The sequence below is a fragment of the Rosa chinensis genome, chromosome 7, assembly GCF_002994745.2.
Source record: "Rosa chinensis cultivar Old Blush chromosome 7, RchiOBHm-V2, whole genome shotgun sequence".
NCBI lineage: Eukaryota > Viridiplantae > Streptophyta > Magnoliopsida > Rosales > Rosaceae > Rosa > Rosa chinensis.
The window spans coordinates 66,738,882-66,763,543 of record NC_037094.1 but is presented as its reverse complement, the minus strand read 5'-3'; the positions used below and the strand labels follow the sequence as shown (position 1 = coordinate 66,763,543).

General features: G+C 38.4%; 4 protein-coding genes and 1 long non-coding RNA gene across 7 annotated transcripts; all 5 read left to right on the top strand.

Annotated features, from left to right (window-relative positions):
• The first annotated feature begins 6,496 nt into the window (after positions 1–6,496).
• On the top strand, positions 6,497–7,189 carry LOC121050698 (secreted RxLR effector protein 161-like). The gene has a single exon (XM_040511569.1). It carries the CDS (start codon positions 6,497–6,499, stop codon positions 7,187–7,189), a length of 693 nt encoding a protein of 230 aa, XP_040367503.1.
• Positions 7,190–8,003: 814 nt separating this feature from the next.
• Positions 8,004–9,430, top strand: LOC121050348. Its single transcript, XR_005802742.1, has 3 exons — positions 8,004–8,128; positions 8,338–8,385; positions 9,049–9,430. It is a non-coding gene; the product is annotated as an uncharacterized LOC121050348 (long non-coding RNA).
• Positions 9,431–11,062: 1,632 nt separating this feature from the next.
• Positions 11,063–12,350, top strand: LOC112175953. Of its 3 annotated transcripts, none has more exons than XR_005802926.1 (3): positions 11,063–11,459; positions 11,549–11,832; positions 12,083–12,350. XR_005802926.1 is itself a non-coding variant. In XM_040510235.1 (3 exons), the coding sequence occupies exons 1-3, from the start codon at positions 11,232–11,234 to the stop codon at positions 11,821–11,823; spliced, it is 432 nt and encodes a 143-aa protein (XP_040366169.1). In that variant the 5' UTR covers positions 11,063–11,231; the 3' UTR covers positions 11,824–12,076. The 3 variants fall into 3 exon arrangements, 1 of the variants encoding a protein (XP_040366169.1); XR_002926722.2 differs by having other exon boundaries at positions 11,063–11,639; positions 11,711–11,832; XM_040510235.1 differs by lacking the exon at positions 12,083–12,350 and having other exon boundaries at positions 11,549–11,639; positions 11,711–12,076.
• A 1,545-nt stretch (positions 12,351–13,895) lies between these two features.
• Positions 13,896–17,018, top strand: LOC112176543 (probable eukaryotic translation initiation factor 5-1). Its single transcript, XM_024314519.2, has 2 exons — positions 13,896–14,052; positions 15,146–17,018. The coding sequence occupies exon 2, from the start codon at positions 15,456–15,458 to the stop codon at positions 16,770–16,772; it is 1,317 nt and encodes a 438-aa protein (XP_024170287.1). The 5' UTR covers positions 13,896–14,052; positions 15,146–15,455; the 3' UTR covers positions 16,773–17,018.
• Positions 17,019–20,318: 3,300 nt separating this feature from the next.
• On the top strand, positions 20,319–24,368 carry LOC112180012 (auxin response factor 17). Its single transcript, XM_024318499.2, has 3 exons — positions 20,319–21,547; positions 22,173–22,926; positions 24,058–24,368. Exons 1-2 carry the CDS (start codon positions 20,432–20,434, stop codon positions 22,881–22,883), a joined length of 1,827 nt encoding a protein of 608 aa, XP_024174267.1. The 5' UTR covers positions 20,319–20,431; the 3' UTR covers positions 22,884–22,926; positions 24,058–24,368.
• Positions 24,369–24,662: the final 294 nt, after the last annotated feature.

The window sequence follows — 24,662 nt, the reverse complement described above, 5'->3', positions numbered from 1 at the left end:
TCAAGTACAAGAAGAAATTTGGCAAAAGCAAGAATTTCAAACCTGGAACCACTGTAAGCACCTCTAAATCCATTGTGAAATCTGATCATGACAAAATGAAAAACAAACTTGCAGGTGGCATTAAGTGTTTCTTTTGCAAGAAACTTGGTCACTTTAAGAAAGACTGTGAAGGTTTCAAAGCTTGGCTGAAAAAGAAAGGTAGTTTTCTTTCAAAATCTGTTTTTAATTTTGAGTCAAATGCTTTTGTAAATGACAACTCTTGGTGGTTTGACACTGGTTCCCCTATTCATATTGTCAATTCATTACAGGGATTGTCAGAGATTTCAATCCCAAGAAGGAATGAGACAAGGGTGTGTACTGGAAGTGGCCAAAGAGTGGCTGTGAAGGCTGTAGGAATTGTCAAACTCAAGTTTAGGAATAATTATGTATTAGTGTTGAACAATGTGTATTGTATTCCAAGTATTAGTAGGAACTTAATTTCTGGATCTCAATTTGTAGCAAACAATGGTTTCAGCTTTTCAAGTAATGATAAAGTTATGAATTTCTATCATGGTTCAAATTGTTTTGGAGATGCTGATTTGGTAAATGGTTATTGGTGTGCAAATTGTGAAAATATTTTGGCTGAAACTAATGACAGCAAGAAAATTTTTCTTTTAAGCAAATCAGGTTCAAAAAGAAAGTTTTGTGATTCATCATCTTTTCTGTGGCATAAGAGATTAGGTCATATCTCAAAACAAAGATTACAAGAACTTGTGAAACAAGGTATTTTACCTGTTTTGGACTTTACAGATTTCGAAACATGTGTTGATTGCTTGAAAGGCAAGATGACAAATGCTAGGAAAACAAGTTCAAAGAGAAGTGAACAATTGCTTGATTTAATTCACACAGATATATGTGGTCCTTTTCCAGTTAGTACAATCTGTGGGAATTGTTATTTCATCACTTTCATTGATGATTTTTGAAGATTTTGTTACATTTACTTAATTTCAGAAAAGTCACAAGCTTTGGAATTTTTCGAAATCTATAAGGCTGAGGTTGAAAAACAAACTGGAAAATTGATTAAGTGTATCAGATCAGATAGGGGAGGTGAATACTTTGGCAGGTACACAGAACAAGGACAACACAAAGGTCCTTTTGCATTTTACTTGCAGGAATGTGGAATAGTGGCTCAATATACTACTCCATATAACCCACAACAGAATGGAGTATCAGAAAGGAGGAATAGAACATTGATTAGCATGGTGAGAAGCATGATTGTAAGGTCTGCACTACCAAAATTTCTGTGGGGAGAAGCTTTGAAAACAGCAAATTATATTTGTAATAGAACTCCAAGCAAGGCTGTACTCAAAACTCCTTTTGAATTATGGTGTGGTTACAAACCTAGTTTAAATCATTTCCATGTGTGGGGTTGTAATGCAGAAGTGAGAGTTCATAATGTGGCAGATGGAAAGCTTGATTCTCAATCTGTAAGTGGTTATTTCATTGGCTATTGTGAAAAATCAAAAGGGTTCAAATTTTATTGCCCGAACAGAAGCACAAGGATTGTGGAGTCACATAGAGCCACATTTTATGATGAATTGTTTGATAACAATGCAAGAAAAGATGCAGAAAAAGAAATAGTAGCAATGCAGAATAGCAGCAAAGCCTTTGAAGAATGGTTTGTGTACCAGGATTGCAGTGCCTCACCAATCCCAAACCAAGACTGCAACAACAATTCAGTTCCAGAAAATGAAGCACTTTTGAATCCTATTCCAGAAAATCAAGAGTTTGATATTGCAGCACACCAAATTGAAGATATAGTGCAGAATGATATTGAGAATGCTAATGCAGCCACAATTGCTCAAAATGAACAAAGTATGAATAATGAAGTGCAAGTACAGCAAGTTGATCAACAAGATGAGATAAATGTAGCACCAAATGTAGAAGTGTCTTAACCTGTGGCCTTGAGAAAGTCTACGAGAACCAGAAAATGTGCCATATCAGATGATTACAAGTTGTACCTGACTATTGAAGAGACTGAACTAGGAGATGAAGATGATCCCATATTAGTTGCAGAAGCTATGCAATCTGTAAATAATGCAAAATGGAGGTTGGCCATGGAGGATGAGCTTCATAGCATGACACAAAATGGTGTATGGACTTTGGTTGATAAACCATGCAATGCTAAGCCTATAGGATGTAAATGGGTGTTTAAGACAAAAAGGGATGCAGGTGGCAGAGTAGATAGATATAAAGCCAGGTTGGTGGCTAAGGGCTACAATCAAAAGGAAGGAATTGATTATAATGATACTTTCTCTCCAGTCTTAACCAAAGATGCTGTGGCGACCCGGAGACCGGATTACCACAGCGCCGCCTCCCCAAGGAACCCTACACCCGCGACACTTGGAGTAAGTGTTTTGGGCCTAGAATTCCTCAAAGAGACAAGGCCTTTAGGTTGGAAAACAAGAAATCTATAAGCCCGAAATTTTTGGGCTTGTATAGTGGGCTTGGCTCGTGATCACAAGATTACGAACTAGGCGAGGAAGAGGAAAGGAAGGTGGTGTTGTGTTGAGTCCTATGTCAATTTTTAGTTCTTAGCCCAAGTTTGCATTAAGTTCATTGAATGGTAAGTTACGTGAGTCTTTTAGGTCTAGCCCACTAGGACCTAAACTCAAATAGAGGTTCTAACCCTATGGTTCCACTTTGGTGGTAAGCAATCACACACATCATCAACCATACATAACGTTACAAAAATTTAACGAAATCAAACAAGCCAAATAAAATAAACTTTAAACAAAACAAATGTTGGCCTCCAAGGATTATCCTCCATACCCAAGTTTCGACAACAACAGCCTGCAAAACAAACTAAAGTAGGGGTTAGGCTCCTACATCCAGTCATTGCCCATGCCCGCCCCCATATCTAAGTTTAAAAATAGGATTTATCGTTTTGAATAAAAGAAGTAGATAAAAACCGGTTTGCGCTTCCACGTGATTGTCACCACGTAACTACAATCCCACGGCAATTGATCATCTTTCACACTTCCATCACAACCGTCCATCTAGCCAATCACTTTCCAGAATTCATTAATCACAAGGCTAGAGACAAAGGGGAGATAACAATAATCAAGGGCATGGTGCACACTGCCCACCACCGGTGGCTCAAGGAGGAACTGACCTCTCCTTACATCCCCATCAATTGCCAACACATCAATCCAATCCACGCAAAAAATTTCAAGTTGTAAAAACAGATAATTTCCAAAACATGCAAGAGGCCTCATATAAAACATAGTATATGCAAGAAAAGCATAGATAGAGTTAAAGGCATCCCCTACCTGGAACTCGAGCTTTCTCTTGCAGCACTTGGCCTCAATACAACCTTGTAGCAACCACCACTTTACAAGATCCTACCAAGATATCGAGCCTAGATCAATAAGCGACGTTAATAATGATAAACTAGGCTTGCTATTCACTCACATTACTCTCCGAAGAAAACCTTTCCTTTAACCTATTTACTAACTAATAACCAGACCATTAGGGCTCTAAGGGAGAGTTGGTTTTTCAGGAAAAAGTGGCAAAAACACCTTTAGAAGACAAGTTGTCAAAAGCTGGAAACAGAGTTTAAGTAGGAACTGTTAAGGGTTAAAGAAGACTAGAAGAGTGTCTAAAATACTTGAGGTGATTCTTGAAAATTTTTGGAAAGAAGATGGTTTAACAACCAACTCAGTAAGAATGAAATGGTTATAGAATTTTGAGTAAAGCCATGTGAAGAGTAAAGGTTTCAGAAGCTAAAGTAAAACAATGTGCAGGTTTTCTCCAGAAATAGCAGCTTCTGTCCACCTATTTAAAAATTGCATAACTAATTCTAGAAAAATGGTTTTGGGGTGATTCAAATTCTGGAATGTTCATATATGTGTTTACTATCTTTCTCCAGAAGGAACTGATCCCAAATTCTCAACGGTTCAGCTCCAGTTTTGAAAGGAATGCAGCTGGGTCAGATTATACTGGAAACTGAAAACTGCAGAAATTGGTTCTTTTGTGTAAAGCTCGTTTGGTACCTAAAATGGCTGGTTAAGTAGACTCTAGGACACCTATAGAAAGTATCTAAAGCTTCTAAAGGCTTAAAGTCTCAGTCACCCTTCAATACTATAAGGAGAAGGTCTTGTAGCTCACTAACATGATGTTTTGAAGACATGGTGTTTGGACAACAATAACACAAATAAACTCTATGATCAAGCATGATTTCAATGTTCAAAATAACCATGTTCTAGCACAAATCCAACACACTTAAGAGGCATGTCTAATGCTCCTAATGATCTATAGCTCAGGTTACTTTCTAATACTATATGGGCAGGTGTTGTAGCTCGATGACAAAATGCATTGAAACATGATATTTGGACAGCTACAAACAACAAATAACCTTTGAACCAAATACGATTCTAACACTCAAGGTGTAGCCATGACCTAGCAGAATCCCTAGACATTAGAATGGATGACAAATCAAAATTAAGGCAGCAAGATACCAACAACAGCAGTGACAAGTTCATAATCTTCAAGGATTCGTAATAACAACCAAAAATATATAGAGTTTTATGGAAAAGATGATACTCACCAAAGACTAATAAAAAAGTGAGTTTCTCTTGAGGATTTCAACAGGAAAGAGAGCTGAGGGAGCTGATTGGATCGAGTCCAGCCGCAGGCCAAGAAGTTCGCTCAATCTCGAACATGCAAAGTGCAACAGAAACTTCTCAATATGTGGGATAGTTGTTTTGAACGTATTGAGCCTAAAAATTGAAGAAAGAAAGGGGAACTTGATGGTTCCAGAATCTTACCAAGTGTTTGTATCAGTCTCAAGTAAGATGTGAGGGATTCGAGTGAAGCAAGAGAGGGAATTCAAGCAGAAATCCGGAACAGGCTCGTTTCAGAATAGCTTCCGCTTCGAGGGGTGTACAGGACTCAAATCGACTCCAATGGAGCTAAAATTTTGAGGCTAGATAGAGGATACATAGACGAACAACTTTGGTGAAGAAATTTTTTTGATCGGAGGTCTCTAACTAGGCGTTTTGGGGATCGTAAACAGACTGATGTGTCCAGGGACGAGAGGAAAGGTGAGAAGAGAAGGGTGAATGACGATTTATGGCCTGGGTTCTCTCTTTTGAAGGTCTGAGATGATGTTCTTGGAGGAGTTGCCCTTTGCATGATGGAAACGTGGAGGGGAAGAGCTGAACGAGGCTCCCTTTCTCTCTGCCCAACTCTGACGTGAACAAGGAAAGAGGAAAAGCTGAACTTTGTGTGTGAAGGAGAACGCTCAGCTTGGGCAGATAAATTTGGGGTAAAAAAATAAGGTGGTAAAAACCAAAATGATGGGGAAAATAAAAGTAAAGTAAGTAAATACAAGAAAACTCAAATTAAAGTGTTGACAATGCCAAATAAGTATCGGGTCTCACAAAACTTATTTTTAGATAGAAAAATGGCAAAGCAAGTTTTGTCTGAGTTTTGCTCGAGTTTGAAAAACATAAGGAGTAAATAAATTGTGCTTTTGAAAGTCGGTGAGATGCTTGACGAGTAAGCTTTGGATAAGGCGAGCAGAAATTTCGCCAATTATTAAGAAAGGTAAAATAAGAAAATCGTAAACGCACTCACAAATATATTTCAAAATTATGCAAAGATGTCATTATGAGCTACAACCATATTGGATCAAGGAAGATGTTCGGGTCAAAGGTCAACTAACTTATTGGGCTGGGTTCACTAGCATACCCGTCTGTTGGGTGTCCAGAGTAAATTTTAGACTCTAACCATATGCTATTCTCGGGCCCAAGGCCCAAGCCCAAACTATTTCCAAAAGTATTTAGCCGAACAAAGGTCGCGAAAAATTTTCCCGTCAAAAAGTGACGTTCGGAATTTCACGGGGTCTACAGATGCATTCAGAGTTGTCATGGCCCTAGTAGCACACTTTGATCTTGAGTTGCACCAAATGGATGTCAAAACTGCATTTTTGAATGGAGATTTGCATGAGGAAATTTATATGTTGTAGCCAGATGGTTTTGTAGAAGATGAAAGCAAGGTCTGCAAACTCAAGAAATCAATATATGGTCTTAAGTAAGCTTCCAGGCAATGGTACCTCAAGTTTGATAAGGTAATCACTCAATTTGGATTTTTGGAAAATAAATTAGATGAGTGTATTTATCTTAAGACCAGTGGGAGCAATTTTATTTTGCTCATTCTATATGTTGATGACATTTTACTTGCAAGCAGTAATATTTGCTTGTTGAAAGAAACAAAGACTTTTCTGTTAAGTCAGTTTGACATGAAAGACATGGGAGAAGCACATTATGTGCTAGGTATTGAGATAACCAGAAATAGAAAGCAATGTGCTTTAGGTTTATCTCAGAAAAATTATGTGGACAAGATATTGCAGAGATTTGGAATGTAAGGCTGCAAATCAGGTGATGCACAAATATCTAAAGGAGATAGACTGCATAAGGGACAATGTCCTAAAAATACATTAGAAGCAGAAAGCATGAAAAATGTGCCTTATGCAAGATTGGTGGGGAGCTTGATGTACGCTCAAATTTGTACAAGGCCTGATATATCATTTGCAGTAAATATGCTTTCAAGGTTTCAATCAAATGCAGGCCATGATCATTGGATAGCAGGAAAGAAGGTATTGAGGTATTTGAAGAAAACAAGGAATCATATGCTGGTTTACAGAAGATTAGATGAGCAAGAACTGGAAGTGGAGGCCTATACAGATGCATCTTACAAATTAGATATGGATGACTTGAAATCAACATCTGGATACATATTTCTTCTAGCAAGTGGAGCCATTTCATGGAAAACTGTAAAGCAAACCTTGACAGCAACATCAACTTTTCAGGCTGAGTATATTGCCATTTATAAGGCAACAGGTCATGCATTGTGGTTGAGAAATTTTATTTCTCATTTGAAACTAATAAATTCTATGGAAAGGCCTATGGTAATTTACTGTGATAATGCATCAGCAGTCTTCTTCTCCAAGAATAACAAGAGATCATCAGGTTCAAGGAACATAGATGTCAAGTACTTTGCAGTAAGAGAAAGTGTTAGGGATGAAGAGATTGAAGTTGTAAAAATTGGGACAAAAGATCAGTTAACAGATCCATTGACAAAAGCTTTGCCAGTAGCTGATTTTGTCAAGCATGCTGCACATATGGGAATTAAAGACATCATCTAGAGCAAAATTACATGTCAGAATCATTACCAGTTAGTATGTATTATGACTTTATTATTGTTTAGTTGTGATATGATCAATAATGTGCAATTATATTATTAGGTTTTATCCTATTAGGCATTTGCTAAAATCAAGAAGTACATGTACATATTGCAATTCATATGATGGCAATACATATATGCAGACTGTGATAAAAGTTTCAGAATGAGATATAATTTGCTTTATTTCTATTTATTTAGAAATTTTGGTAGGACTTTAAACATACGAGTGTGTGGTTAAATGCATAAATAGCACATGTGTGTTTATACTGTTGTTGTAACTGAGGTTCATGTGATTTTAGTCTACTGCAATGTGATCTTGGAACATCAGTGTTTATTTTCATTCACTGTAATGTTCTTAGGTTCCTTGTAGTTAGACATTATTGACAGAATCAAGATTATAAAATTTAAATAGCCTAAGTGTCTAAACTTGCAGTGCACACTTAAGTAGATCAGTTCATATGTGAGTGTATATATATGTATATATGCATTCATCTACAATTTCAAATCAATGTCAGGTTCAGTGGGAGATTGTAAGCAAATTAACATTGCTTATGGAACAAGACATTGTTTGGAGTTTGTATTCTGCATATATGCTTCATATATGTAATTAATCTAAGTTTAGACTATAGTATAAGCTTATGATATACATCATATTAAGACAAGCTTATCTGTTATTTGAATTCAAAATTTGGTTGCAGTTAGACAAGCAGTTAAAGCTGATAGGCAGTTAAGGTATTGCAGCAGTTTCTTTATGGATGGAACTGCTTTGCAAGGTTGCTGTATATGTATGTCAGATTGGTCCCTTCTAATGCACGAGTTGTTCTTGTTTTAGTCCCATATACTAAGAGAACATAAGGGTGAAATTAGGAGAAGGCTATCATGGACAGTAGGAGTGCATCGAGTAAGTTTTCTGGGTTCATGTTCTTATGTTTGGTTTTCTGCAGATTCAAGATTAATATGCAGTTTTTAATCCCCAGTTCATTCTTACATTCAGTTAATTTGCAGTAATTCTATTAACATGATTTGATCTAGTATAGGTTCTAGATTATGTGTTTGTGATTGCTTAAGCATACTATTTAATAACACTGAATTCTTATGCATTGGTTTCAGGCTGTGGATTATGGAGTTCATAGGCTGTGGGAGTACAATAACGTTGGGGTACGTCAATTATTTTGAAGTTTTCATTGTCTTTCGGTGATTTGCATTCATTTGCTCAATATATATACACACACACACACACACTATTATGCATTTCCGTTTTGCAAAAATATGTTTTGATGTCCGTGAAAAGGAGCTCCAAGAAATGTATGTGTTCGTGTTTTTATCTTTTATTTTGTGGTTTAGATGCTTACATGGTGATTTTGGATGGAAATTTGATTGTAAAGACGTACTGTTTGTGTAAGTTTTACATATTCTTCCTAACGTTAGGCTCCATTTGGATGGAATGATTTCAAGCGGAGGATGTAAATCTGACCACAACAAGACTAATTGCAGTGTTCCTGTAGTCTGGTTTTTCTCTGACATTTTCCCCATGCCTCGCGGTTCTGCATAGTATTAAAATATAGGCATGATTTGATGGTAATTGGATCTGGATGTACATGTATTGAACTATTGAAGCTAGACTTGCAGGCTGTAGAGGATATTTAATGATTTGGGCTGTGATGCTTTGAGTACCACAGCCATATCACATGTTTGTAGAGGACATGTATTGTATGCAGATACATACTATGCAGTTGAGATTCTTTCTTTGGTTGTAATTTGGTTGACAACATTCTGAATGTTGAGCATATACTCTAAGATTATGTTTTCTTGTTAGTGCAGAAACGATATGAAGACATTCCAGTTTTGGGGCAAAGGCCAACAGATGAATGAACTATATATGGACTCTTCCTTATAACCATCATGTAGTTTCCGTAAGGAAAGTTGAAGTATGCAATTATGCATTAGGTAGCAGCTCTTTTTTCATTAATAAAATTTTTGATGGATTGAACTGATTATATCAAGCATGTTTCAATGTTTGATGCTCTATTCAATTGTTTTTGGAGTGTTGAATCAGTCTTCTATGGCCAGATTGACTCTTAATATTTTTTTTATTGTTTGTTTCTGAAGTTTCATCTTTTGGCCTTGATTTCCATTGACTGAAGTATATGGTCTAGATAGTAACGGAATGTTTGATGAAGTTGACTGAGAAAAAAATGTCAATATTTTCGGTGGCTAATATCAGGAAATTCAGATTTCCCTATTGTGATTCTATATTTAATGGGATTGCTGGTGCTAAATATTAGTCTCAATGCATACAGGCTGTGCTGCCTACAATCATTATTTGGTCTTGCTTACTCATTGAATTGAAGTTCACTCATAATAGTTCAACTAATCGACGGGATGTGTATTTCACCTGATATGCACATGATCGATATCAAACAGTCAAGAGATAATAAAATAAAAAAAAGGGGGAATTTTATTCTCACGTTTTTCCCCAAATCCACCTCAACCACCACCTAGTTGATCATCTTCTCCCATGAACTAGTTCATCATCAATCATCATCTCTCACAAAGCCACTTCATCTTCTCCCATGAAAGGTGAGAAGTTTCTTCTTTTCATTAAATTTTCTACCGTCCCATGTGTATAATACACATGTGATACCGTTATTTGCAAACAAATTTTTCTATTCGATCATGACTTTTGCAATTTGTAACTTGTCATTGAGACAATTGATTTCCTAGATAATAACCTTAACAAGTAGAAAATATCTTATTATATTTTTCTCTCCAAAAAAAAAATGCAAAGAGGAAATTTTATTTTGAAAAGTCCGATAACTCGAAAAAAAAAAAAGTAAAAAAAACTTACCCTGCAGTAAAATTGTCTAGTTGACATTTTTTTTTGCTTTTTCTGAAGAAAAAAAAACATAGGTTGGTGAAGAAAATAAGAAGATAGTAAATTTTTTTTTTTATCAAGAAGAAACTTCATTAATCATGAACTGGATACAATGAGTTTTGGCATCATCTCAAACACAGAAATGGCCACTGGACTTCACACTTGAACTCCAAAATGACAAACTCACGAAGCCAACAAGGCCCCGACTCAACTACAGACTTAACTTGCACTACAATTGAAAGGCAAAGACAAGATGCGCAGGAGCAGTGAATCCTTGATACACAACTTTGTCAACACTAACTCGCCACCCAGAATCCTCCTAACCTGCCTTTGATCGATTAAGTCTACACTAGTCGTGACTTCGAACCCGACCAAAAGAAATGCTGGACCTTCAGACATGAGACTAAATTAAACCCAAGACCATGGCCACCTTAATGTCAACACTGTCAATCCACAAATGCTTCAAATCGCCATCACCTCCGACTAGAGATCAGATAGGAACAATCCCACTAGAAGGCCAAGGATGATTGTCTATGCCAGTATGCCACTGCCAGACCATTTCGCCACCACTGCTGACCTAACTCCAGAACATGAACGACTTTTAGACCGCCAAATAGAAGATTGTCTATGCCAAAATTGCAGTGCACCTGACCCAACATCTAAACTTAAAACAAAACCTATCAATTGCTGAAAAACAAGTGAAAAGAAACCAAATCCTAATTTTAACCTGCAAATAACATAAAATAACACATTTTGGGACCTGAGCCCAAGCACAGACCCAGGCCCAAACTCCATCTAGCCCCAGCAACAAGCCCCTGCCCAAACACCGCAAGCCGAGGCCCAAGCAGGAGAAGCTCCACCAGCAGGCCGAGCTTGGCCCAAACCCCCCACTGCCGACTGACCACCGACTACCTTGCCCTGCCAGATCCGCCACCCATGACGACCATACCAGTTCATGTCACCACGACCACAGCAAATCCAATCCAGAACGCGCCCAAACCTGCTCAGATCAGATCCCTCCCCAGATTGGATCCAGAGACCCAACCCGGATCGCGCCACCGACCACCCCAGATTGGACACCACTGAAGGAGGATGAAACTGCCGCCGATCCGAACCACGCCACGCCGCCATGCCCACAACGCCACCCAGCAGCCTCCACACTTTCGCAACCAAAACCACTTCGCCGACCAAGCCAGCGAGGATCAAGCCAAAACCCGACTGCCGCCTGGATCTCCCTCCACCCCAAACTCCCCGAGCCGAACGAGAAACGTCGGCCGAATGCGCAACTCACTCTAATCCCAGACGGGATCGACAAAAGCCCGTCCGACGACGGCGAAAAGGCTCGCCGCCGGACAGGGTAGGAGGCTCTCACTTGTCGCTCGCTCTTAAAGTTCATTCTTTCTTCTTTCTCATTCTTCAAATCCCAATTCTTCTCTGGTTTCTCAGAGTCGGTCATTCCTTCAACTGAGCTCAATCAAACGCCATGGATTCGCAGACCCAGAACACGTCGCTGCAGTGGCTTCAGAATGTGGAGAAGGTAAGGATTACTGAAATTAGATTGCTTTTTTGGGGAACAGCGACTTGACTGGGATTGGTTAATTTTGACAGAGAATCGTGAAGGTTTTGGAGCTGGCCGCAAGTGTGATGGACGAGCTTGCAAACCCTACTGGTCCCAGAAGGGAGTCCATCAACAACCATGTCCGCTAGTTGATGCAATATAATTCATCAAAGTACGTCTTCCATAATCTGAGTATGCTCATTCTGAAAATCTGTTTCAAGTATTAACAGATCTTGGTTTCATTGTACATTTGTGTTATTAGGGAGTTATAGTAATATGGGGAAATGTGAGGGACCTTTGGTCGGGGGTGCTAGCTTAGCTGAAAGCTGGGTTATTCTTACTCTTTTAAGTTTTACTTTTTGCTCATGGTTTTGGAAATTGGGGATGAGGATTTAGGAATGTTTGTTTCTTTGTTGAATCAGGATATTCAAATGGCATTGCGGGATGAAATCAAAAGTGCGTGTGATTACCGTCCATTTGAGAAGTGTGATTACAGTTCAAGAATAGCTAACGAGATCTGTTGCAAGAAACTGGAATATGTCATGTTAAAGAACTCGATCGATGCAAAAACAACTGTTAGAACACTAGGCACTAATTGTACAATGTATTTAATATAACTAAATGGAATACATTCTATTATCAGAACTTGATGCAATACATTTAAAATAACTAACGTGAGGAATTATTTGACATCCATGTGTTCTCTTCTTTTTCATCTAATTCAAATTCAAGTATAGATGATGGCATAGTTCAATCAGGCAACTTAATTACACAGTGTTCTTGTAGTCTGGTTTTACTGTGACATTTTTGTTTCGTAAGTGAGGAAAGTTGGAGTATGCAATTATGCATTAGGTAGCAACTCTTTTTTTCATAAAAAAAGTTTTGATTGATTGAACTGATTATATCAAGCATGTTTCGATGTTTGATGCTTCATTCAATTGAGTGTTGAATCAGTCTCTTGTATGGCCACATTGACTCTTAAATTTTTTTATTGTTTGTTTCTGAGGTTTCATCTTTTGGCCCTGATTTTCATTTGACTAAAGCATATGGTCTAGATAATGTTTGCTGAAATTGATTGAGAAAATTACAAATGTCAATTTTTCGGTGGCTAATATCAGCAAATTCAAATTTCTCAACTGTGATTGAGTGATTCTGTATTTTATAGGATTAAGTCTCAATGCATACAGGCTGTGCTGCCTACCGTCATTATTTGGTCCTGCTTGCTTGATTGAATTGAAGTTCACTCATAACAGTTCAGCTATTTCAATCGACGGATGTGTATTTCACCTTATATGCGTATGATCGGTATCTATTATCTAACAGTCAAAAGACAATAAAAAAAAGAGGGTAAAAAAGAAGAAGAAGCATAATCATACAAATGGAATTTGTCCCCTTTATGCTTATTATTACTACTTTCTAATGATTCAGAATCACTCCAAATATGGAAGGATGTAACTGCTGCTAATGGCAGTGATTCTGAATCCCCTTTAGTTCCATCTTCCAATTTTATAAAAGGAGAAGCTGGCAATCGCTGAATTGGGATATGACTTGAGATTCTTTTAGAATTTGGAACCTAGGTGAGGATATGTTGTTTCATCTTTTAGACATACTAATTCAGTCCAAACATTCAAAAATGTCACCATTTAGTGTAGAATAATGCACTATTTAAATCGGAAAGGCACAAAATTTATTCTTTTCATCAAATCTTCTACAGCCCCATATGTATAATATACAATATCATCTTGAGGATTAAGTTATATTACCAACTTGAAGAATCAATTACGAATAAAGTTATTGCCAAACAAATCTATCTATTCGATTACGACTTCTGCAATTCGTAGCTTGTCATCGAGCCAACTGGTTTCCTAGATAAGAACCTAAATAAGTAGAAAATATCTTAACCACCACAACTGGTCGAGTCAGTAAGAGCCTCTAAGTGTGGAACCCCCACACCTGGATTCGAATTCTTTAGACTTAATAAGCCGTTAAGAAACCGTGTGATCTCAATAAAAAAATAAAAATAAAAGAAGGAGATAACATCTTATTATATTTCTCTCTCCATGCAAAAAGGAAATTTTATTTTGAAATTTTGTGCGATAACTTCTGAAAAAAAAAACAAAAAATGGAAATAGTAAAAATAAATTTTCCCGCAGTGAAATTTGTAAAACAACAGGTTGGCAAAGAAAATAAAAATAAAAATATAGTAAATAAAAGGCGGTGAGTTAGCCCTACGCGTACCTTCCCACACCCAACGCCGCATATAAATTGCGTGCATTCTCCATTCTCTCTCGCCCAAGACGCAAAGCATAACCAGATAACATCCACATCCTCCTCCACTCTAGGGTTTCCTTTCTCTCTCTCTCTTCTCCTCCTCCGTCTCCAATACCATCAGGTATCGTCGTCTCTCTCTTCTCTATGAATCGATCCGCTTCTCTCTTTTTTACGCCGTCAATTTCCTTATCGCCGATTGTTGTTTTTGACTCTGTGTGAGATTTGTTTAACCGGAGCTTCGTTTTCCGATTAGATTTCGTGCGATGTTTGTGGATTGTTGTTGTTTGTGTAGATCTATAGCTGTTTAGTGCTCGCTTGTTTATTTTCGTTCGAATTAATACGCGTTATGGTTTGTTTTGTATTGATGGATTTGTATTTGCGATAGATGAAATTCGCTCGTGTTTTTGACCTTGGATTTTTCGTCAGGTTTTTGATAATTTATTTGCCCAGAGAATTTCATGAAGCTTCATATCTCTTATGAGAGCCGTGTTGATTACTCTGAGTCTTTTTGTTTGTTTATATATATAACTATATATAGAGTCTGTATGTTTTGCGGTTTTGCTTGCTGTATAGAAGTTGTGAAACCTGTTTCTAGGGTTCATGAACCTCTAGGTTTTTTGCTATTGATACATGGACACCTGGAATTGGAAAATTACTGGGTTTCTTTTTGGTTTAGTGTTTTTTGTTTTTCATTGCGCAAACTATGCTGTTTATTGAAAATCAGAACTCTTATTTACAGTCGGCTATGCTTGTTTGTGTGTTTTGCGCAGCTCCCATTCATAAAAGATATACAAGAGGTTTTACTTATAGTATAGAAGTTGTGAAATCTGTTTCTAGGGTTCATGAACCTCTAGGTATTTTTGTTATTGATACATGGATGCCTGGAATCGGAAAGAGTTTCTTTTGATTTAGTGTTTTTTATTTGCATTGCGCAAACTGTGCTGTTTATTTGAAAGTCGGACTCTTATTTACAGTCAGCTATGCTTTTTTGTGTGTCTGAATGTATTTGATTGTATGTAATGTGAAATGAAAATAAGAATTCTTAGGTACACTGGAAATTAATCGTTCTTAACTTACCTGATTGTGAAGTTGATGTGAATGTGAATTATATTCTGTTGCCTTCAATGATTATACAAGTGAACTTTTTATTGGCGGATGAATTGTAATGTTCCTTGGATCATGTTTTGCTGAGTACCTTTATTATTTGCTTGCAGGAAGTTGGCAGTTCATTCTGCTACATTGCATTTCGTCAAAGTGGAGAGTGTGAAGTTTGTACCCTATTTTATGTCTGAACGGGCCTCTCTCTATTGGTCGTCAATCGGATTGCTTGGTGAGTATTGTCCTACTAGAAAAAAGTACAGATTTACTGCTGGTGAAGTTGAATGCATCCATCTTGGATCATTAGAAGGCAATAACGCTCACTCCCTTGGTTGCCATTTTATGCAACCTGTTCCCTTTGCTGACTTATCTGATAAAGGAGCCCTTCTCCTATAATTCATCATCTCTGTCATACCCTTGTTGAAGATGGCTCTACAGAACATTGGTGCTTCCAACCGTGATGATGCCTTCTACAGGTATAAGATGCCAAGGATGATAACTAAGATTGAAGGTAGAGGAAATGGCATCAAGACTAATGTGGTTAACATGGTGGAAATCGCAAAGGCCTTGGCTAGACCTGCTTCTTATACCACCAAGTATTTTGGCTGTGAGCTTGGAGCACAGTCAAAGTTCGATGAGAAGACTGGAACTTCCCATGTGAATGGTGCTCATGACACTGCAAAGCTTGCTGGACTTCTTGAGAACTTCATTAAGAAATATGTGCAGTGCTATGGTTGTGGGAACCCTGAAACTGAGATTATCATCACTAAAACGCAGATGCTCAATCTCAAATGTGCTGCATGTGGGTTTGTGTCTGATGTTGACATGAGGGACAAGCTTACAACTTTTATCCTCAAGAATCCTCCAGAGCAGAAGAAGTCTGCCAAAGAAAAGAAAGCCATGAGGAGGGCAGACAAAGAGCAGCTTAAGGAAGGGGAGGCTGCTGATGAGGAGCAAAAGAAGCTTAAGAAGGAGGCAGCAAGAAAGAAAGGCACTTCTGGCTCCAAAGTATCAAGCAAGAAGAAAACCACCGGTTCTGATGAGGATCACTCCCCTACTCGGAGCCACGGAGATGTGATTGACCAAGCCGCTGAAGACGATGATGATGTCCAGTGGCAGACAGACACGTCCATAGAGGCAGCCAAGAAGCGAATCGAGGAGCAGTTGAGTGCTGCTACTGCTGATATGGTCATGCTTTCTACCACAGAAGAGAAGAAAAAATCTCCACCAAAGTCTCCAGAGCGTGAAAAGAAAGCTGAGGCCAAGAGTGAGAATGGTGCTGATAATGCCCATGGGAAGCTTGTTGATGAGATCAAACAATCCTTGAAAGCCGGGAGCAATAGCAGTCAGCTCAAAACCCTTTTGGGTACTCTTTCTGGTACTCCCCAAGAGAAAATGGATGCCTTACTTGAAGCCCTCTTTGAAGGTGTTGGAAAGGGGTTCTCCAAGGAGGTGACCAAGAAGATCAAGTACATTTCTGAAGCAACTATAGCCGAGGGCTCTCAGCTGACCTTGTTGCGTGGACTTGAGTCCTTCTGTGATAAGGCGAACCCTGATGCTACAAAGGAGGTGGCTTTGGTTTTGAAATCACTGTATGATGAAGATGTGCTGGAGGAAGAGTACATTATGAAGTGGTATCAGCAAGGCTTAAGCGGCAAGGCAAAAAGCTCCCAGATTTGGAAGAACATTAAGCCTTTCATTGAGTGGCTCCAGAGTGCTGAGTCGGAGACAGAAGAGGAGTGAATGGCATATCTAACATGCTCGCTTGCATTATTTGCTGCTTGATTACTAGTATGGAGTATTGGTTGTGTTTTCTTATTTTATTTCTCTTGAATAATGAGTATTAGTTGTCTGTGTCTGGAAATAAAAGGGGAGTTGATGGTTGGGCTTGTCTGGCCTGCCCTGTTATGGAATTGCGTTTTTGTTTGAGATGAACTTATTTGTTCTTGTTATATGTTTCGATAATAATGTTCATGCTTCATTTACAAAGTTTTGGTTGTTTAGCCTTGATGTTGTCTCATCTCTGGTTTTGGTTTTAGTATCTCGAATCGTATTTGCTTTTCATCTATATCTCTGTCATCGACTTTTCTACAAACATATAGCATGCATTCAGAATGGTAGTTTTAAATGGGCTGTGTAATGTGTTTGGTATGGGTTAATGCAGCTTATTAGTCAGCGTTCTTGATCATAGACTTCTGTAACAAGCCCATGTCACCAAGAAGATTCATGAATATTTCGGATGCCCGGAAATTTCTGCGAGTTGTGTGTGGTGGATTCGGACGTTTTGGTTGAAGGGATGAAAAGCAAGCGCTGTAGAGGGTGAAATACAGCAGCTAGTGTTTTTCTTTTTGGGGTCTAGACAGTAGATATCGTATATTCACATTGAATGGTCTTGCTGTCAAATGTTTATGAAGCTTCTCCACAAACTTGTTAAAGATAGAATTTTAGCTGGTCTTACAATGAATATTAACTTGATCAGGTTGGTTATGTAAAACCGTAAAATGTCACTTCAAGAGCAATGATTGGCGAGTTTTGAACAGAGTGGAAGCATTAGAGTGATTAGACGAAGAGAGAAACTCTACTATATCAACCAATGGTTGTTGATCCTCCTCAACCTTTGCCGGCTATGCCCATGCTCATCGCACCTATATGTGGGGACTTTCAAGTTTCACAGGATAAGAACGGTTTCTTTATCAATGTCTCTTATTTATTTATTTATTCATCCCAAATTATCAATCTGATATACGTATATCATATGAAAAACACGCTGGCCTATATCCTCATTTTAGGGTTGGTTTTGCATCATCCCAATTGAATCACATCTACACAATCTTATCAAACTTAAAAAGAGTTCTTGACAAAGAAGTAGAGCAGGCTCAACCATGGTCGGGTTGTAACTCAATTATCTTCTCTAATCCAATGGCTCCCCAGGTTTCCGAAAGCAATTAGTTAATGTATTAGGTTCCATCACTCCAATTCTTTAAAACAATATTCAATATTTATTATTAATGTGATTCTTAAACTTCATCCACCTCATTTTCTTCTGGTCAAAGTGGATGATGCGTACAAGTTAAAGTTCACCATATTTTTTGGTTGTGGTATTATCTATGTTGGGGTCAAGGGCGTTTTGTCTTCACCCAAAAGGTGCCAACAACAATGACACTCATGTCATTGTATTTGACAAAACATGGTCCAAACATATGTAGTTATGTCACTCATGTAATAAATTTAAGAGTTATATCTACAAATTTAATATAATGAAGGAAAAACATAAGCTACGAACATTATGTTTATAGGGATTACGAAGAAGACTCACGAAGTATGATATAAGCGTTGATTATGAGTGGAGTAGAAATTCAAAGACAAAGAAGAGGGAACCTACAAAATTTTCTAAGTATGGGATTTAGCCGCCTCCATGTTGTCTGGATCTCAAAGTCAATGTTGAATAAAATGCTGAGATAGTAGTCAAATTCTACAAAAATTCATGATTTCTCAAAATATTTAAGGTAGATAATGATCCCATTAGTCTCATATTGCGAAGTGGTTCTTTCACTTCGGATACAAGTTTCAAGAATTCAATCACAAAAATATTGTATTCAAATTTGAATACCACCCCAATCTCGAGTTTCACATCAAAACAAGGCAAAGATATTGAGTCATTGATGACCTATTTTGCAAGTAATACATGAGGGAGTATTCAGAGCACCGCCGTGCACTTGCACCAACACAAATAAATGGTTAGATTGCATTAAATACACTTTTTGTTTATTAAAAATAAAGTTGATAATAAATATCAAAGGTTGAGATTATTTCTTAAGGGTTGGATCACTTGCACCGTCGGTGCATAGAATAATTTTCAGTAATACATTAGTTAAACAATTAGACAAAACTAATAGTCTAATTCTCCGATTACCTTGTATCTCTAATTAGAGATAAGTTTTATCACAAAATGTGAAGGCAAAATAGAAAAAGGTGAAAAACGTGACTAAACGAGGGTCTTAGTACAAAGAAAATAACAAATGCCGACCGCGACACGAGGGCAGGAAAATCCGGTCCGTGCCACCCCCCTTTGTATTCGTAATGAGATCCCTTAATTAAGAACTTAATTAAGACCAGCACAAACACTAATAACCATAACGGGTTTTTCGAAAATTTCTATCTGAATTGGACTGCACAGTCAAAGTTTCAATTCAAAGAAACAGTAGCTAACCAATTTGAGGTCGGCAATTGGCGTTCAAACCGCTTACGTTTGCAATCCCTAAAGAAAACCAAAAACAGAGAGAAAATAAGAAAATATCCTAACAAACAAACCTGATGGTTGACTTCACTCACTCTCAGTGTCAGTGTCAAAATTTTCAGTGGCATTCACTCAGTCACTGACTCACCACCCACCAATTCCATTCAATTTTACCATTCATTTCACTCAAGTACAACTCCGATAGAAAAGGTGATGTCAAGCACAGGAAGGGAGAGGGACAAAGATGTGGAACAACAATGGCTATGGTACTTTGCTCCATGGCCCTATATAGGATTCTCTGACAACTCCCGTTAATTGAAACCCCATAGCATAAAACAAATTTAATGGATTTATCTACCTAATAAATGGATTTACGATTTTATTACTCTGTCGTATTATTATTACGTTACGTTGTCTGATTGTCGATTATTACGAATCTATAAATTAAACGGAAAGTTGTATTATATGTAACTACATCTAACACAAATTGTCACAATGTAATGATTTCTTGTCATATTACAACACTGTTGTCAAAACAACACACAATTAAATAATCCTAATCACAATTTGACAAGTGACAAATGTAACTTACAAGATTGTCTCATTGTATTGTAAATATTCTTTTCTCTTCTATTACACGACGTCACCGAGTTTTTCTTTGTTCGAACTTCTAAACCACACCATCAAACATTCTATTGATAAAAAATATAACAATTAATTCCGATTCACAATCTTACAACATAAATTTCACCGTATCATATATCGATCAATAAAAAATTTCCTCGAAAAATTAAGATCATGAGATTATGAGGAGTTAGCTAGGACTAAGGACTCAGGTGGTGGATTACGTTTAGAAGTGTGTGAAAACCGTAATTTGAGAGAAGAAGAAGACGGCACAGTCAGTCACACAGCATGAGACTCTCACAAAGAGGCCGAGTTTTTTTAACCCACTACTAGTCTACTACTACTTCTTTAATTACTTACTTACTTACTTAATTAATTAATTAAACAACAAAAATTAAAAATATAAATAAAGCTGCTGAATCACACTCAGACATAGACAGTTTCTTCAATTTTCTTTCTTTCTCTGAAAAACCGAGACACACACACTCTCTCACAATCCCTCACTCATTCCATTCAAATCCCTAAATCCCAAAACCACACTATGCCTCCCAATTCTCACCGTCACACTCGCTCTCGCTCTCACTCTCACTCTCACTCTCACTCTCACGCGCCTCCGCCGCCGCAGCTCGTCTCCATCGACCCCAAAATCTGGCGGGCCTGCGCCGGCAACTCCGTCACCATCCCCACTCTCCATTCTAGGGTTTACTACTTCCCCCAAGGCCACCTCGAACACTCCACCTCCTCCTCCTCCGCTCCGGTTCTTCTCTCTCCTCTCGTCCTCTCCCAGCCCCTTATTCTCTGCCGCATCGCCGCCGTCCAGTTCCTCGCTGATCCCACCACCGACGAGGTCCTCGCCAAGCTCCTCCTCCATCCTGTTCACTCCGGACTCTCCCCTCACCACCGCGAACTGAGCGCCGCCGCCGCGGCGGAGGAGGGAGAGGAGGAGGACGACGGCGGCGATAGGGTGGTGTCGTTCGCTAAGATCTTGACTCCTTCCGATGCTAACAATGGCGGTGGTTTCTCTGTCCCGAGGTTCTGTGCTGACTCGATTTTCCCGCCGCTTAACTACCAGGCTGAGCCGCCGGTCCAGACCCTCTCCGTCACCGACCTGCACGGCGGCGTTTGGGACTTCCGCCACATCTACCGCGGGACTCCCCGGAGGCACTTGCTCACCACCGGCTGGAGCAAGTTCGTCAATCACAAGATGCTCGTCGCCGGCGACTCTGTGGTGTTCATGAGGAGCTCCAGAGGTGGGGAGATGTACGTCGGGGTGAGGCGGGCCGTGAGGGCGAGCGCCGGCGGCGATTGCGGCAGGTGGAGCTCTCACATTGGGCTGAAGTCGGAGGAGGAACGTTCTGGAGGTGACGGGTTTAAGACGAGGCTTTCGGCGGAGGCTGTGGCGGAGGCTGCCGAGATGGCGGCGCAGGACATGCCGTTTGAGGTGGTGTATTATCCGAAAGCTGGGTGGGCCGACTTTGTGGTGAAGGCAGAGGTGGTGGAGAAGGCATTGAAGGTGTTTTGGACGGCTGGGATGAGAGTCAAGATGGCCATGGAGACTGATGACTCCTCCAGGATGACTTGGTTTCAGGGCACTCTGTCTTCAGCCTTTGTTCCGGAGAATGGGCCTTGGAAGGGATCCCCATGGCGTATGCTTCAGGTATTTCATTTCTCTCCTCAGCTTTTGGCTTTGAATTTATATTAACAACTGATTGAGTCAAGGGAAATGTAGAGGCAATTGCTTTGCACTTGTTATTAGCTTCTCATTGAAACTCATTGATGTTTATATGGCACATTTTACTGTAATGTAGATCCAGTTGGATGTAGTTTTCTGTAAATATCAGTGATTGATTTGGAATAGACTTTCAATGATTGATTTCATTTATGAATTGATCAGTTATTATGTTTTAATTGTATTCCAGAGGATACTACTGTTGTGGCTTTGATTTTTATCTTTTATGCTTGTTGCAATATTACTGTTAAGATTTCTGGGATTAATGAGAATATTTGATTTTTGATAAAGCAACTCAGCCTGAATTGTTCTATAGTTGCTTGTTTTGAATGATTTATAATAGGTTAGGTTCATTTAACTTGTATAAAAAATGTTGGAGGAGAAGTGGGATTGAACGAGTTACTTGATCGATACCTCTGTGATACTATATCCGTTGGATGTTTTAAAATTTTACATTTTGTCGTATGCTGAACTCATTGCCTTTAGCATATACTATTTTAAATTTTATAGTTCACGCCTAGTATTTAGTTATCTAATGATCTCTATATAATAGGTTACATGGGATGAACCTGAAGTTCTGCAGAATGCTAAGAGGGTGAGCCCATGGCAAGTTGACTTTGTTGCATCAACACCTTCTCTTCATACTGTACCTTCACTTCATACTGTATTTCCCCCCACAAAGAGACTCCGAGCTCCACTGAATCCTGGGCTGCTGAGAAATGGAGAGGAAGAATTCATGATACCTATAACCGGAGCAGCTAATTCAACAATGGGGCAATTCAATGCTTCCTTGTTGAACTATAACATTTTTCCTGCTGGCATGCAGGGAGCCAGGCAAGATCTATTCTGTGTATCCAATGTGTCTCATTTGTTAAATGAAAATTCTCCTCGGATGTGCACCTATAATTCCTTTGGCAACAACAACATGGTGCCAAGGTTGAAGAGGGTGTCAACTGAGTTGAACATTGGAAGTCCACAGTCTGATCAATTATCACCAGATAGCCAGAGTAGTCCACATTCCTTTGGCATGGAACTTGATGGGAATCGAAACTGCAACTCGACAAAGGTCGGAAGAAGTTCTTTTCAACTCTTTGGTCAGACCATTCAACTTGAAGGTATTGATGCTGTTGGTTGCACTGGGGGCGGTGGCAATATAGGGTATAATGAAACTGAACTTTTGAACAACCAACTGGATCTTTCTTATACCAAACTGCTTGAAAGGATTGATGTTCGAGTCTCAGCTGTTGAAGCTTGTACTTTGTAAACTACTTGTGGCAGCTACGTCATGCAGTTAAGTCACTGTACAGGTAATCTCATCTGCCTAATTGATTTGAATTGTTGAATCATTTGATGAAATTTGCCTACAAATTCTGCGCATAAGTCAGTTTCTAAATCATGAATTGTTGAAACCTCATTTTTCTGTTGTGGGTTTCACGCATTAACGATGCTTCGCCACTCCATTGGCAACCGATGTAACTAAATTTTTCTCATGTAGCTTTAACAGTTCTTACAGGTAGGTTTTCTTGAATAACTTGTTCATTATGTCTGTATGTTATGCTGAAAGTTGTTCCTTCAAATTTCACTCACATTATCTTGGGTTTAAGTTCTTATGAGGACTTCATTTTAATCGACTTCATTAAACCAGTTCATTCAGAACACTACTTGTAAATTTCTTTGAATAAATTGTTTCATTATTGGAAACCTAATAAATTGATTTCTTTTCTTTGTTGTATAGTGCGTTATTATCTGCTATTTTTATTGTCCTATGGATAGCTAGTTATTATATTAGGTACTTGTTTTATTTTGCACGAACTGCATTTTGGGATAATAACTTACATTTATCTTAACTCACAGTGTGAATCCCTTAGAGTTTTTTTATCCAGAAAGAGGAAAGTTTGTTTTTGTCTTGGATTGTTACAATTAGAGCTTGTTTGCTTTGACGTTTGGTTCTCTAGCCTAGGTAAACTGCCAATTAATCTTGCATTAAGAAAACAAAAGATTACCGGATAGATTGAATTAATACGAATATCTTGTTGATTCCTCTGTATAGCCATGGTTGACTGGCTAAGACGTTGTCCTGTATGGTCATCACTAGCTTAACTATTGCAGAACTCAAAAAGTTTGCTACTCCTTTGAGTCTTGTTTGTAGAGATTTTAAGAACCAAGTAATGCTCATAATGCTCAAATCATATACAGAAGTTTACTGGCTATAGTTGTATGATAGTTGTATGTGTTAAATGGGGTTAAAAAAAAAATATCAGGTGTCAACTAGATAAAATCCGTATATGTCAATACTCAATAATTCTTTTTACTATCATATAATCAAGAATTTTGTCACTATTGTATTGTGATACTCGTTTAGTATCTGTCGTCATTATCATATAATTAAGAGTTTCGTCGCTATCATATTGTGATACTCGTTTAGTATCTGTTTGCAGGCTCTCAAGTCTGGCACAAGCTGATTAGGATTATTGACCGTTGCAGTAGTGTTATGTGTGTATTCTGGTTTGTCTAGTTTGTGGCTTTGGACGTCGAAACAATCAATCTGTAGACTTGGTTTTCAAGTTTGGAAACTGAATATTAGATGCTAATGCTAGAAGATGCTATGTTATTGTTCTTCAGGTTTATGTGTAATTTAAATCTTTACGTGTTTATTGGATTCTATGTAATTGTGATGTTTTGCTACTACACCCCATTCTGGAATTATGGTTTTCCTAATAAAAATGGCAGGGAATGTGTTTTTGTTTCATACTTCTGGATAAATCTAATACAGGAGAATCCGGACCCAGATGAACGTCTTTAATACTTTGTTAGTCATGAATCAGTTTGAGGGACGGTCTCAAACTGACTCTGACGTTCTCTGTGCCTTTTCGTGTGTAGAATAGTATTATAACAGTGAAACTAGAGTGAACTTGGGATGACATGAAATGTATTTTGGACTTTGAAAGTCTAGCTTTGTTGCCTGAAGTATTATCACTATTAGCACAATCTTTTCAAAAAGAAAAAAAAAAGAAAAAAAAAGAAAGAACAAAAAAAAGGAATA